At 51.7% G+C, this 15,035-nt stretch overlaps 4 protein-coding genes across 4 annotated transcripts; 2 read left to right on the top strand and 2 right to left on the bottom strand.

The window, feature by feature from the left end:
• Positions 1-237: 237 nt before the first annotated feature.
• On the bottom strand, positions 238-935 carry SCP_1200330 (hypothetical protein; the record flags this gene model as incomplete). Its single annotated transcript, XM_027762920.1, has 6 exons — positions 238-253; positions 322-442; positions 497-588; positions 641-655; positions 724-753; positions 838-935. The coding sequence occupies 6 exons, from the start codon at positions 933-935 to the stop codon at positions 238-240; spliced, it is 372 nt and encodes a 123-aa protein (XP_027618721.1).
• Positions 936-2,504: 1,569 nt separating this feature from the next.
• Positions 2,505-4,906, top strand: SCP_1200320 (hypothetical protein; the record flags this gene model as incomplete). The annotated part of the gene is made up of 4 exons (XM_027762919.1): positions 2,505-3,141; positions 3,202-3,347; positions 3,410-4,756; positions 4,832-4,906. The coding sequence occupies 4 exons, from the start codon at positions 2,505-2,507 to the stop codon at positions 4,904-4,906; spliced, it is 2,205 nt and encodes a 734-aa protein (XP_027618720.1).
• Positions 4,907-7,511: 2,605 nt separating this feature from the next.
• Positions 7,512-10,233, top strand: SCP_1200310 (hypothetical protein; the record flags this gene model as incomplete). The annotated part of the gene is made up of 20 exons (XM_027762918.1): positions 7,512-7,515; positions 7,569-7,859; positions 7,912-7,946; positions 7,999-8,056; positions 8,105-8,136; positions 8,196-8,270; positions 8,325-8,332; positions 8,384-8,402; positions 8,454-8,499; positions 8,609-8,635; positions 8,699-8,764; positions 8,840-8,976; positions 9,032-9,053; positions 9,111-9,442; positions 9,503-9,620; positions 9,679-9,755; positions 9,809-9,917; positions 9,980-10,016; positions 10,067-10,137; positions 10,199-10,233. The coding sequence occupies 20 exons, from the start codon at positions 7,512-7,514 to the stop codon at positions 10,231-10,233; spliced, it is 1,599 nt and encodes a 532-aa protein (XP_027618719.1).
• Positions 10,234-10,516: 283 nt separating this feature from the next.
• SCP_1200300 (Peroxisomal hydratase-dehydrogenase-epimerase) lies at positions 10,517-14,720 on the bottom strand (the record flags this gene model as incomplete). The annotated part of the gene is made up of 27 exons (XM_027762917.1): positions 10,517-10,608; positions 10,673-10,746; positions 10,810-10,882; positions 10,941-10,992; positions 11,043-11,070; positions 11,129-11,225; positions 11,281-11,432; positions 11,509-11,588; positions 11,647-11,931; positions 11,985-12,034; positions 12,089-12,281; positions 12,338-12,365; positions 12,431-12,552; positions 12,612-12,634; positions 12,694-12,772; positions 12,837-12,849; positions 12,907-13,087; positions 13,148-13,355; positions 13,412-13,442; positions 13,500-13,546; positions 13,605-13,766; positions 13,828-13,887; positions 13,951-14,063; positions 14,122-14,270; positions 14,321-14,447; positions 14,503-14,597; positions 14,653-14,720. The coding sequence occupies 27 exons, from the start codon at positions 14,718-14,720 to the stop codon at positions 10,517-10,519; spliced, it is 2,682 nt and encodes an 893-aa protein (XP_027618718.1).
• Positions 14,721-15,035: the final 315 nt, after the last annotated feature.

Raw genomic sequence — 15,035 nt, 5'->3', positions numbered from 1 at the left:
CAATCGGCTACCGTGCTGCATCGTGGACAGGTGTCCACAAATTTGATCATCTACAAAAAAATACCATCTTGGGTTTTCATATACCACTAATTATAATATACTGGGGCGATTGCACTCAATGGAATTTTTTTTTCCCTTGCTTATGCTTTGGGGGCGACAGGCCACAGGCAGACGTGAGCTGTAAGCTGACACTGGCAAGTCGTGACTGGTCAAATCCGTCGTTGACTCGCTGCCACATCAAGAATAAACGATACTATGCCATGACACGAAATTGGGACCAATCTCAGCTTATCGCCAATCGCACGTCCTATGAACACGCACTGAGTACCGCGAAAGTTATACTCCACTCCCTGCGGGCGAGCTTTGAGCTCGTAGAGCCGGTCACAATGGATCCACTGACGAAGGTCAAGGACAGACAGGACGATCGAGGCAGCAATCATGCCTGGACTCGCGCTTCATTAAGCCAAGGCGGACAAGTTAAAGACTTTGAACGCACTAGCAGTGTCGCGGGAGTATCCCGCCGACTCAGCTCCGGATAACAGGCGGTGATTTCCAAGAAGTTGGTTGTGCGAGGTTAGCACTGCACGCCTGTAGTTAGTGCCGTCAGTCGAACGGGTGCCGCAAAGATGGAGCTTGGTACACCGATATCTTTGCGCTGGACAAGACAATGAGAGTGCAATATAAGTTGCAGCGCCCGACCGACTACTGCGAAAAACACCGCACCTTTCGAGCGACGGCCGGTCCAGTGAGGACCTGTCGAGTACGGAGGGAAAATGACGGTGAAAAAGATGCATCATGGGGAAGGAACGCTGGTAAAATCTACCGTGCGGCACGTACATCACGATGTTTTCCGGGCTGAATACCGACGACAATTGAAACAGTGGTTGATGGGAAGAAGTTAGTGTCCAACTCCACGTTCTTGGTGGGCATACCATCCTTGAACACTGAGCGGACGTTCCGCGAGACGCACAAGATGGAAAAAAATGGTGATTTGATGTGAGCAGTCACCATATCAGGGACAAATCGCGCAACACGAAGGTCAACTGAGGGAGTGCGAGTCACTGACAGGCGAGGCACGTTAGGAGGCGAAGTTTGAGGGATATTTCTTAACCATATATGATCCCATCCATGCACTCCATTGCGATACTAGTATGGTCTCCGGAGCTCATGAATGTAGGACTGAGATTTGACCAGAGCACCCCGCTTGCGATCATGATGATTCATGTTGATCGAGCCCCATTTATTCCTGTCGGCTCGCCGTCATCACCCACAGTCTCGTACTAGTCTTCAGACTACCACAATCCTGGAGCAAATTTGAGGGCACATAGTGGTGAAGCAACGGAACCAACCTCGTAAGATCAAGTGTCTGTGGGCTAGACCACGGAATTTGGAGCGTCAAGTAGGGGTCAGCAGATTTCATAAGAAAGCGATCGAAGTCAGGCGCAGGCACCAGCACAAGGTGAAAGTCACATTGGAGGAAGCAAGCGTGATTTAGAATGTATAGGCAACAAACTTGCCGAGACAAATGGGAGCTGCCGGTCAGAAATAAATTGATGTTCGTAACATGAGCTCAAGGCAATCTCATATGCGATGTTGGATGCTGAGCGTAAGCGAAACCACGTTCTACAGCATCTAAATCACACCTTTTGACGCCACGCCGGTGAAGAATTTCGTGCACCACTGTGAATGAAAGTAGGAGCTACCTTGCGAAGGTGGTCCAACGGTCTCACGGTCCGCTGTTTATTCTTCATTGATAGAATACATAGAATTCATATGAAGTTTGGTACGCACATGTGCTATGACCGAACATCATCCTGGCGCAGCGTGGAGTGAAGGAGGCATAAATAAAAAGCATGGAGAGTTCACACGAGCAGCGAGCGTTTCTGGACAATCCGCCTTGTCCGATGGGACGTAACAAATTACCTAACTTAGCGGGTGAGCGTGGATGGCTCGCAAGCGGCCTGAATGAAACGTTCGTCTCCTGAGTCAGTACCCATCCGGTTTGCATCCACGTAAGACAAGAAACAGAATCTCAGGACGCAATGTGGTCCATAAAGCGTTCGGAGATTGGCTTACATTACATGCCGAGTGCTCAGAGTCAGAACTAACCGGAACATGAGCCATCACGTGTGTCTATATTGTGGAACGATCTGCAGTGAACGTTTGACAGAAGCATCCATGAGAGTGCTAAGAATGAGAGCTATGATTGCACATGCTTCAGGTAAGCGAAGACGATGCCGTAAAGAAAGAAGGGGGATTTTGAATGGTGAGCCGAGGTAAGGGAGACTTGCCATTGGTGGCGCGAGATTTCAGCCACAGCATGTAAGATCACGCCGTGGGCTGGCGCGCTCGATGATCCTCTCCGCTGACTCGCACACATGTCGCTCTATAAAACCCAGGCTGTCCACCCCATACTTTCCGCCTCACCTGAGCTCGTATTTTCCCTGCTCAACGTTGTCTTCGTCCCCGACTGAGCTGCTGAGTCACGCACTACTGTTTAAATAATGACCTCGGAATCTTTACTGGCTAACTCTTACCCACCAGAATTGTTGTCTGTCATATGTGGGTACGTCTATGCTGCTGGACTTCCACCTCCGGTGCCATGTCTTGACCCACCGGCTCATTCCGAGGGTGGCGTACCCACATTCCTCCCCTCCTCGTATCCAGCTGCCTATTGGTCCCAGGATGTCGTGCGCAGAACCTTACTCAATCTCACTCGTGTTAACCGCGCCTGGTATGGAGCAGCGAAGCCTTGGCTGTGGCACAAGGTCGAAGTTCGTTTACCGCGTAGCTGGCTCTCCCTCGTCGAAGAGGTAGCCGGGGGCGATGAAGACGAAATTGACCCCGAGCAGGCTGCTACGGTTGTTGGTGAGACTATACAGGTAGTTGAAGATGCTACGTTGTCCGCCAGAAATATCATGGGTGGTATGACGGACAAGGAGCTGCACGAGAGGGTACTCGAAAAATTGAGCGGCTTGGACGGGTCCATCCCGCCAGAACTGCTCACGCCTCTCGCAAGCCGTGACCCCAGCCCGAGGCGTCTCAGGCCTAAGAGCAAAAGCCCGGCCCGCTGGAAGCTGATGCGCTCCATAAGCGTCGCAATTCAAGATGTTATGGAACACGATAACCCAGGTGTCTATGGTATGTCCCTACGGCCTTTCATCCTTCGCCAATATTTGGTGATTAATGTATTTTATACAGTACCCGCGCCTGATGATCCTCGTCCAGGGCGTTTGACCCGGCATCTCGACTTCAATCATTTTCGTACGATCGGAATGAGACGGTCTGTCGAAGAGGGCGTCAACAACCGTTTCGTTACAGGTGAAAGGCTGGAAGCTGTGTTGAAAGTATGTTCCCCCTCTGAGCTGAGAATTATTGATTTACAATTGGCAACTCTCGCTCCGTGCAGGAATTGTCCGGTCTCTTGGCATTTGGTGCCACAGAGTACATGGATGGTGCCCTCACGCTCTCTGTGTTGACAGAGCTATTGCTTCGAGGCTATGCTTCGCATGGCCGAGGACGACCCTCTCGTGGACGAGACCCGGTTTTCTTTGACCCAAAGGATACTGAGGCAGAAGACCGCGAGCGGCGCAGGGAGTACAAGGAGTTGGAGGCGTTAGACCTCACCGGATGCGTCAGCGCTGTCTTCGTGAACGCGCTCACGCAATTCGTGAACGATCATTTCATTGACCACTCAGAACTCCCGTCGAGCGGGAATGAAGACGAGGGCGAGAACGAGCGTGGTCGTCCGAAGTCGCGCAGCGTCGTTCGCTACGAACCACTGGTATTTTTGTCGTTGCAGCGCCTGTGTCTGCGAGGTGTCAAGTCCGTGCAGGCGCAGATCCTGAATCCGCTGGTCCTGGCGTTCCCGTCCCTTACACATCTCGACCTTTCCTGCACACGTGTCACACCCGACCTTCTGCAGGCCCTAGGGACCTCGCCAACCGTCCATCTGCAGTCACTTGCGCTCGAGCGGTGTAACTGGCTCACCGGTGAGAGCATCCGGGAGTTCCTCGTTGAAGCGCCCGCCGCGCAGGGCATTCGGGAACTCAGCCTATATGGCGACTTGACGTTCCCTTCCCCACTCTCCGAAGATGAACTACATAACATCTTTGCGCACGCCCCGTGTTTTAGAACCGGGGCGCTGGCGTACCTGGACTTGTCGAGCGCGCCTGTTACGAGCGCACTCCTCTGTGATGTGTGTGCGCCTCAACCCCAGCTACGCTCCTTGGGTCTGTCGCACATCCGCAACCTCGAACTCAGTGCCGTGGCTGACTTCCTCAGAACGAAAGCGGTGAACGTCGAGGTGCTTACCCTTGTTACGTCCTCGCAGGATCTCGGGTATGGGGCAGAGGCAGTCTCGGCGCGCCAAGCGTCGATCGCTCTTCATGCTCAAATCATCCGTCCACTGTGTACGCCGCCATTCTCTTGCAACCTTTCCTCGTCAAGCAAAGAGAAGAGCGCAGAGCCGCCCACCCGGCTGCGTGTCGTAGAACTTGCCACGCCCCTGCTTGCCACAGTTGGCTCTGGTGCAGGTTCGTGGCGCGTCATCAAAAGCAAGGGTGGACGCGGATGGTATGTTGATGTGGCGAGCGGCTGGGTCGTAAAGTCTCCACCCTCTAGCTGTGGCGCACATAGTTCTATTCTGAGGAGGGATCTGGAGCAGGACCACCCGTGGCGAATTGAATTGGAGCGTCTTGCAGACGCTAACGGGAACGTTAGCAGTGGAATTGGGTGGCATGCCAGAAAGATGGAGGTGCGTTTCTCTGGCCCATTTACTCTACCAAAATCATGGAGTACTCATACTCGTTTTGCTTTGTTCTTTGTGCAGGTCTTGCAAGGCCACGGTCTTCTGGGAAGAGAAGCGGGGCTGTACGGCGCTGTGTCGTTCGCATATCAAGGCTGAACATGGAGAGCGAAAGTATTTTACACCTGCTTGCTTTACTCCGACTTCTCTCACCGCTTACTATTGTACTCGCACGTGGCGTGCTCCTGCCTGCGCGAATGGTACTCTTGCTCAACACTAATGATCTGTCGTGTTCTTTCACACCGCCCCAGTGACCCCTTGTCCCATATGTGTGTGTATACTTCTCACGTCCGAAGACGTGCATCCCTGTGTACACGGTTGTGTCAAGTCATCGATCATCACTTACAACTCTGCCCTGCATTGGCGTAATACCGGATGTTTACCATATCAGCGCTGCTTGTATCCGCAATTCACAAGCGAAGTGTGCGGTTTTAGAACGCACATAAGTACCATACACAGGTCTAAGAACCACACCGAGCGCTAAGCCTCGAGCGACCCCGGATGGCACTGCTCCGCCTCGCGATCGCGAACCTTCACAAGATTCAGCTCCCAATCAGGGGTGAACATTTGAACATTGACATGGACTAAGTAGATCGAATCCATGCGTTCTCTGAGCAACGTCTGCGTTGAGTTCACCGACGTGATTTGAGTACGGTACATGAGCGGAGTTGGTAACATTCCACGAAGTCAACCTCCCGGACCGAGCTTTCCGCTTCGGTGTAATTGAACTTTTCCTCCGACCAGTGCCGAGTACTGTGCCACCGCGGCGGTCGCATTCAAAACCACCGTTCGACCACTGTCAGGACTGTGCGTAACACTACATAGTTGCTGCACCCGCCAAGGTTTGCCGCAGTGCGATGAGTAAATTCCAAAGCCGGAGCTCCAAAGTTCAAACTTTGAATGATCAACATGCGTTTGCGGGTCACGGATCGCGTACCCACGTGAAATTTACTATTAGCTCTTGGCGTCATCACATCCCAAGCGCTGCTTTCCTGGTAAGCTTCGGAAGCTCACAGATAAAATAAGGATATCCGGATATCCGGATAGATGGGTATCTCTGACAGAACCTTGACGGACTCGGAACGTACCACTGTAGTAACCTGACATATTTTTGGTGATCAGTCACAAACCGAGCTGTCACGGATGAGAACCTTCACGTTGCCGCATCGCGATACACGCCACCTGCTTCCTGGAGGGATTAGAGCCAGCGAATACCACGCGTTTGAATCCGTAAAATCGTCGCCCACGCGCACCATCTGGGTCGACAAATAAGTGGACCGTGGCATTGGACCGTGGCATTCATCGAGTCACAATTAGTGAGATCCTGACCCCAACCTGTCCGTTTAAAACTCGCAGGCATCGTGGAGGGCGCAGCCGCGGAGCTCGTGCTCCAGAGCATCATCTATTCAGACCTAGTCCCTGTGTCCTAGCAAAGTGCTAAATGCAACTCGACAGAACTTGCGGTAGTCTCACTATTCATTCATAGTCGCTCATGGGTTCATGAGGCATGCGTCCTACGCTCATGGTAGGGGACGAGTCAGTCGCATTGTTCAACCTATGCTGGACAGCAGGAAACCAGGCGCACCTAGCAGTTATTGAAGTGCGCGAGTTATAAGGCATGCTGCACACAAAGAGGAGGCAACGTTTTCGCGCCGACATGTCAGGTTTGCACCGCTCTCCATGAGGCAAGGTATACGGGTCCCACAAGATACATGGGATTCCAGCGCGTCCTCAAGCTCAGTTACTTGGCAGTTGGTAGATACAAATGATTCGAACGCATACGCGAGGGGTTTCGCGCGCCAGATCTGACACTTGGGTAATTGATCCCCAACGTTGCCACCACTGCATCAGAAAGTATGAGTATCCATTCAAGCCATACACGCTGCAGGAGTACAGAGGCACACCTGCTAAAGCGTTTGCAACTCTCAGACACGCATTCTTTGTTCGACCCAGACTTGCTGCGGTCTGGAGAAAAGGGAGCTGGCGGTTTATATGCGACATGTACAGTGAGTGGAATCCATATCTTCCGGCGAGTTTACGGCCAGACATTTATGTCATGTCTTCCGTCATGTCGGGAAGGTGAGGCCTCCGAGTGATAACGTGACAGCCGCCTCGTCGGCACGCAGCAACATCGATCCAGCCGACTGAACACTGCATATCATGCCTGAAATACGAAGCTCCGGCGCGGGGGATGTAAGCAAGAAAATGTAGCGTCAGAGTTGACAACGGCCTCAGAGGATACCAGTTTTGTGCTTGAATAGAGGAGAATGCTGTGCTTGAGTGTGAGTGAGTACGGTGGAAGAAAAAAACAAAAGAAAAATGCTTGGGCTGTGCACTGCCGGCGCGGACCGTTGGATTGGTCGCGGAAATTGTGCTAATTAACCATGCTACGAGCGACGACGAGGCGAGGCCACAATGAAAAGAATCGACGAACACTACAATTGCAGATGAGGGTGACAATTAAAGGCGTGACAGCTTTCTAGGTCTGGATGGCGTGAGAATAGCGGTGTTGGGGCTGGGAGTGCTGAAAAAGGCATGTGAGTTCTCTGTTTGACCTCAGAAGCAGTGCCACTGCCAAGCATCTTTTGGCGATACAAAGCGCCCCTCGTCGCTCGTTACCACTCTGTTCCCATCGTATTCTACGTTTGCGATATCTCTCTCACCTTGAGCTCGGTTTCCGCTTGTTTGCAGCTTCCGCAGTACTATGTGTAAGTGTCATTCCATGCGGGCACCGTTCGAACGTCTAACCCAAATACCACAGCCTCGCAATTAGAACACAACAATCATTCAACAGAAACTCAAGCAACTGCTGTGCAACACCGTGCTACCTTTGAATTTGCAGACCCAGAAGCGTCAGCGCCTCCGCCACCTACAAGTGCTGTCACTAGGGTGGATTCCAAAAGGAGCGGCAGGCGGTTGTCGCGTATAAGTACCTCGGTTCCAACGATCGAAGGTCTGCGCAGAGCCCTCACAATCCAGATGATACCACCCAAACCAATTCGCAAAGCGCCCAGCCTCCTCCACGGCGTGAAGGCTATCATCACGATGTCTTGTGCGTATTCAAGCTCATAGTGGTCTTTGTGTCTGCCACTGAAATTTTGCAGGGTTGAATGTCCTGCTCGTCTGCATTCCTGTATCCGTATGTACTTTGTCGACGAGTCGAGTTTGTTTTTCTGACACACCCTCGATAGTGGGCTCTGCACTTCGCTCTGCCAACTACCAACTCCAATGATACCCTGATTTTCATCTGTACGTATCGCTCATGCTCCCATAAGTCCTAGTCTGATCTTGCTGTAGTCTCCTTCCTGTCCATTATACCACTCGCCAAGGTAGTATCATCATCTTGCTAGTTTGTCCTGAATTATCATTGCTCATGCATCCGCTCCAGTTACTCGCGTTTGCGACAGATGAAATGTCATTACGCGTCGGACAAACACTTGCCGGTCTACTCAATGCGACTCTCGTACGTGACACCACCCGTTCATGACATATATTTTTAGCTGACGACTTTTAACAGGGTAATGCGTATGTGCATACGTTATTTCTCATGTCTCTTACACTGACGATCCGTTAAAGCGTTGAGTTGATTGTGGCGGTAAGCCCCTAGCACACTCTGATGAGCCCCACATTTACGGGTGAACAACAGATCATTGCACTGGTGAAGTGTGAACTACAGGTTGTTCAGTCATCTCGTACGTTGGCGCCCACATCTTCCGATATAAACGTTGAACGATGATCGTTTTTCTGCCTTTGATCCGATGTTGCACGGTTGTATTTGGCATGGGCGCTCTTTGCCATCAGTCGTGGGCTCCATTCTCAGCAATCTGCGTCAGTGTTTGATATTTCTTGCCCAATAAGCGTGCGCTTACTGATTAGTCGGTTTCTGAGCAGTTCTCGTGCTTGGAATGTGTTTCTTTGCCGGTGGCATGCGCTTCTCTGAGCAAGGTTTCGGTCTGAGTGCGTGCCTCTTTCCATGATCTTACATCAAATGCTCACAGCTTCTAAAATGATTACGATGCTATCCCCCGATAGGCGCCACACAGCTCAATTCTTCACTGCTCATAGTGTCCGTTATTGCTGTACTTCTGCCTGCTGCATTCCACCTATCAGCAGGTCCCGAGATCCCAGACCCTGAGGAGGGCCGCGACATTCTCAGTTTCAGCCGAGGTGTCAGTAATCTCGATCTAATTCATCCTATGCCATACTGATTTATCTCGTATACAGGGCGCTATCATACTCCTCTTCAGTAAGTGGTCTTCAGACGGCGCTCGCGCTTGATCCTGATCATTCATTTCGTTCGCAGTCTATGCTTGTTACCTGTGCTTCCAACTATTCTCCCATAAAGCGTTGTACGATGACCGCAGTGACGACGTGATCAAATCGATCAAGTACGCAAATGGGACTCCGGGTGCATACATTGCGCGAAAATGGCGCTCGCACACGCAACACAGCGCGAGCACGGAGCCACTGGCACAGACAAGTACGACCGCCACCGATAAAGCGAATGCCACCACTTCGACCACCACTACTGACGTGGAGGCTGCGGTTGTGGCTCCGAAAGAGGAGGAAACAGAGGAAGAGACACCGCAGATGAGTGTCCCTCTAGCAGTTGGCCTTCTCATTGTGGTCACTGTGGTACGTCATACGCTTTCCGCACTTCGGTTTCCATTCGGACTCATAGTATTATTCCCGCAGATCGTGGCTGTTACTGCCGAGTGGCTTGTGGACTCTATCAGCGGCCTCACGGCTAGCGGTAAGATCAGTAAGGAATTTGTTGGTTTGATCCTGCTGCCTATTGTTGGGAATGCTGCAGGTATGTTCATATTCGGCCACGTACGATATGCATGCAAGCCAATTAATGTGCGATGCAGAGCACGTCACGGCCGTGACCGTCTCTGTCAAGGACAAGCTCACGCTCAGTTTGGGCGTTGCGGTCGGTTCCAGCATCGTAAGCCAACGTCATTCCATTTCCGATGATCGTACAACTAAACGTGTTGCTAGCAAATTGCACTCTTTGTAATACCGTTCTCTGTTATTCTAGGGTGGTGGATCGGAAAGCCGTTGACTCTTCTGTTCGACCCGTTCGAGTCGATCGTACTGTTCCTATCAGGCATGTCGCTCGTATGCCCCCTTCGTCATGGCGATCACTCACTCGCTGCGCTTCATGCATAGTCCTCGTTGTCAATTACGTTGTGCAAGATGGAAAGAGGTATGTGAAATGACATTTCTGCGTGGATCCCTCGAATGACCATGATTCAGCAACTGGCTTGAGGGCATGATCCTCATGTGTCTCTATGTCATCATCGCTCTCACGTTCTGGTACTACCCAGGTAAGATCTATTACCTTCCGGACGAAGCTAGATGCCTCCATTACTGACACGTTCCCTCCAGGCGTTAACATCTCGCAGCAATTGGCGTCATGCTGATTGCTGTCCACAATCTTTTCCCGCGTGTGTCCCTTATTTACTCTACGGATATAGTATTTCTAGATTCAGCTGCGAATGACGTGGTATATTATCTCTGGTAGCTAAGTTCCCGTCGTAAGACAGCTGGATCACATTTGTAGCATAGGTTAGCATAGATGGTCGGACTTTGGAACGTGTCACATACTGTGTCCTTCTGATGTTCATGAACAGAATACCCGCTTGGAGTTAAGAGTATATGCCGTGAAACTTATTGTACATCGATATATAGCTACAATACATCATGTTACAACTTCGCTTTCAACGGTGAGCTAGGATTTGACAGCGTTGCAGCGGCAGCTGCAAGTACAGTGGTACCACGTTCCTTTACCTTCATAGCTAGTGCAGCAGCGGGGTATCAGTGCGTCTGCAAGTGATTGATAAGAATGCCCAAGGTACGCACTGAAAATGATCTTTGCTCCTTCCTTCCACATCTCCGTCACTAGTGTCTCACCTGGGTAGACAACACCGGCAAATCTGAACAACATCGCCATATTAGTCGCCACAGTGGGAACCAAAGCAGTGTGCACGAATACTGACCGCACTTTAATGTCCTTGAAGTCACCAAATGCTTTCAACACATGCTTCCCAGCGATACCAAAGAAACACAAGCCTAGCCCAAATATGCATCAATATCATGCTACAGCATCCCCAAGGACGAGGATACTCACCATGTAGGATGGGCCTGTCGAACCCGCCGACCGCAGCAAATTCCGGCAAGATCTAAAGGGGTCATGAGAACAGCGGAAATGCTGTGAACGATTCACACCCACATGCAGCGGGTTATAGTCGCCGCTCAACCTGACACCCCGATCAATCAGACGCACGTCAGGGGACAATGTAGCTTGTTGTAACTGACCGGTACAGTGCGGCTTGCACAGGTAATGTCTTCTCTTCGAGGGTAGCATCAGGCTTGCGCTGAGGCGGTGTGTTGGCTGCGGAAGCAGCACCACGGTCTAGATCTCGATACGCTGAGCGATAAGCGTACTTCTTTACCCAGGGGGTACCCACCGTCGCCAACCCGTTTCCCCCCAAAGCCACCAGCACCACGGATAAATACCGTCGACTGGTTCTCGAAGATGACCTTGCCGGTTGCCTTGTCTTTCGTCTCCACAATCGTTGTCACAGCTGCGGCTTTGCCCTTGTCAAGCACCTCCAGTAATCTGGGAGCACGATGAGCAAGGAGTGACACAGAACTACGGTTGATTGCTATCCGTGCTGCAGGAAGTGGATACTGACCGCGCCTCATTGACAAAGTTTCCGCTCGTGGGTATGGGTGCTTTGATGGCCAAATATTGTTCACCATGGAGCAGCTTGGCCTAACAAGCCGAACATCTTATAAGAGAATATACGGACGCAGGAAGTGTGTCCACGTACTGGATTGTAATTTGGCAACCAGTCAAGAGACATACCCATGCTCGCTGGAAACTGGGGAATGACACCGAACGTCGAGATAGCAGAGAACGCGTCGTCCCCCTCGAACGTCCACTGCAGCTCCCTCTCTGTCGCACCAATGCCGATGTTGTACAGAATGACGTCACGCTCCGTGTAGCTGTAGTCCTCTGGGTCTGGTACATTCCTCTTGGCGGTCGCAACAAGCTCAGAGTCTTCCGGATCTGTGTATGTACTATCGTCACTTGTGTTACCGAAGTTCTCGACAAGCTGAGGAAGACACTGTGAGAAACAATACAGTGTACACAACTGAGTCAACAGACCTGCTCCATCGCTTCTTGAGTAGACGCGGGATTGGTCGCACGACCATCCGCTGGATGTGACCTTAACACCAAGACACAATGAAAACGAAGAATAAAGCGCTTACTAAAGTCGGTGAGCATGCCCCACTTCGAGATGATTGTCTCTGGCGTGAGGGGCTGGTTCGTAGAGAAGCCGTGTCCACCTGCACGCTGCCAGCGGATCTGTGCTACCCACCCAGCGGCGATCTGAAAGAGACCGCCAGTGGTCTCATTCGCTTCGCTGGATAGATATCCTACTACTGGGGCGACATACTCTTCCTGGTGTGAACATGGGAGGTGAGCGCCCGATAACCAGCGGATTGGACAATTCTGACCTTCAGCGCTTCAATGTTGGTGTAAGCGCTGAGCGTGATGGGGATCTCCTGACATGAACGATCTGAGCAATCGCAAGCAACTCAATCACTCACCGCCCCAGACCCAATGTCGGCCCTGCAGATGGGATAACGATATTCGCCAAAATATTATACTTGGCGCCCTCGATGGCAAGAGTACGAGTGAAGCCCAAAATCGCCGCCTTCGCGGCGGAGTACTACAACCCGCCACCTAGTCAGACACGACGAAGGTCTGGCTCGATGATAACAGACTGACATTTACCAAGCCGGCCATACCATCTGCAATAAAGCAGATCAGAGATCATAGTAAGAGTCCGGATAGAGAAGAGGAAACGTACAGAGCCCAGCTTGCGAACTTGTCGTCACGATCCGACCATATTTCTGCTTCTGGAAGATAGGCCAAAGTGCTTTGGCGCACTAAAGACCAGAATCAACATCCTAATTGCCAGAACCGCGTTCAAGTACTGCATGTATCACCGACCTTATAGGTGCCCCTGTATGGAAACCAAGATTTCAATCAAAAGCTTCGGAAGACACCCGGGTGCACTCACCGCATATGCACCGCAAAGACATCATCCCACTCCTTGTCAGTCATGTTCCCAAAGTTGTTCGGGCGAACTAGTCCAGCATTGGCGACAAGCACATGGACGCCGCCGAATGCATTGAGCGCAACTTTGACTATTCCTTCGCCATCTTCGACAGACGCGACCGCCGCAACCGCCTTGCCGCCCGCTGTGACATCCAGGGCACAACATCAGCATTCGAACTCACCAAAGGCAAAAATAGGTTGACCCTTCTTGATCTCGTTCACGACACTGTTCGCAACCTTCTCGTTAATGTCGTTCACCACGACGTTCGCGCCGAGGCGTGCATACATGAGAGCATATGCACGGCCAAGGCCTGCTCCTGCGCCGGTCACGATGACAGTCTTGTCATCGAACCGTACTTCGGAAGATGATTGTGCGTTCGTAGAGAGCTTCTCAGCTAGAGAAAGTTTCTCCTGCGGTACGGTAGGTCAATTATCAACCGTGTAATTGAACCATGATATTTTCGTACCCGCGCGTCAACATCTGGGAGGCCCTGAGGGCTTATTAGTGCGTTAGTATGGATGAATATGCACGGCCGATGTTATACTACGACGTACTGCCCATGCTCGTCGAAGTCTTGTATCTCTGTCCACTTCTCCTGGACCTGCAGGACATTATGAGCATATACACATTTCTCTTTGCATGCAACGGCAAATACTTACGGCAGAAGGTGTGAAGGACGAATCTGCCTTGAAGACAGTTCCCTTGCTACGCTCCCAACGAATCTCCGCGACGTATCCGGCACCGACTTCGAAGACCTTACCTGAAGCGTCCGGGCCGTCAGGATGAGTCACAGCAGCGACGAATGGAGCGACAAATGCGGGCTACAATTTGAAGGACGCGTCTAACTAGCGCGAGCTACTCGAGGTGGGACACACGACATACCTTTAGATTAGCGAGCATTTCAGGCGGCATGACAGTCTCCGTCATAGCAGACGCAGCCATCTGTTCACAAAAGCACCTATCATCAGCAACAATGCATAGCAAGATCTGGCGGAATTGACGTACGGGGGCAATCACAGTAGCCTTGATGCCATACTTGGCACCTTCCAATGCAAGTGCCTTCGTGAAGCCAACGAGGCCCATCTTAGCAGCACTGTAGTTCGCCTGGCCAAAGTTGCCTGCACACCACACCCTGTTCAGACCACAGAACGCGACGGACGCAGCGATGTTACGCGCCATAGAGACCTGCAGCACTCGCGGTGTTTACAATGCGACCGAAACCTTGCTTGCAGAAGATAGGCCAAGCAGCCTTCGTGCAGGAGAAAGATCCCTTCAGGTGCACAAGGTTGACCTGGTCCCACTCCTGATCTGACATGTTCTTGAAGCTAGAACGAGAGACATGAACACAACCTCGCGTGATACACGTACAACGTACCCCTTGTCCCTGAGGATACCCGCGTTGTTGATGAGAATGGTCACCGTTCCAAACGCGTCGACCGCTGCTTTGATCACGGCAGCGCCGTCTGCGACCGAAGACGTGTTCGTGACGGCCTTCCCTCCCGCTAGTGCACGGCGACTCAGGTGTATGCGCTTCGGTATGTCCGATATGGTGCGCACCGTTCACAATCTCTTCAACGACCTTCTGCGCAGCTGCCTGGCTGACGTCGTTCACGACTACATTCGCTCCCCGCGCTGCGAATAAGAGCGAATACCTATGTCCAATGTAGAGTCCAACCCTTCACGACACCTGAACTGTGCAGCACTCACGCTTTGCCCAAACCTCCTCCCGCGCCGGTGACAACTACGGTCTGGCCTTTGAAAGACAACTGCGACATCGTGATAGTGGACCGAAAGTACTATTAGGGCAATCTCAGGTGAGAGGGCCTATATGTACGTGACCGCAACGGCTCCGAACGCATGTGATTGACGTTTGCGATCAGTATAGTAGGGAGCCGGCGTCGCGATCATTGGTATGTGATGCATATGTGCGACCGGAGACGAGAAGCGTTATGAGGAGGGAAACAATATCATTGTCAGATTGCACAACGCTGTATCGTGTGGCTTATGTTTTGCAAGGGAGCCGGGCTCGTCTGCTACGTATTAATCTAGCTTGTTCAGACTCATGCATTCTGAGGGAGTAGTCCTCCGGT

The sequence above is a fragment of the Sparassis crispa genome (genome assembly GCF_003851025.1).
Source record: "Sparassis crispa DNA, contig_000010F, whole genome shotgun sequence".
Lineage (NCBI taxonomy): Eukaryota > Fungi > Basidiomycota > Agaricomycetes > Polyporales > Sparassidaceae > Sparassis > Sparassis crispa.
Note: the sequence above shows the minus strand (reverse complement) of the source record. Positions and strands in the feature narration are given on the sequence as shown.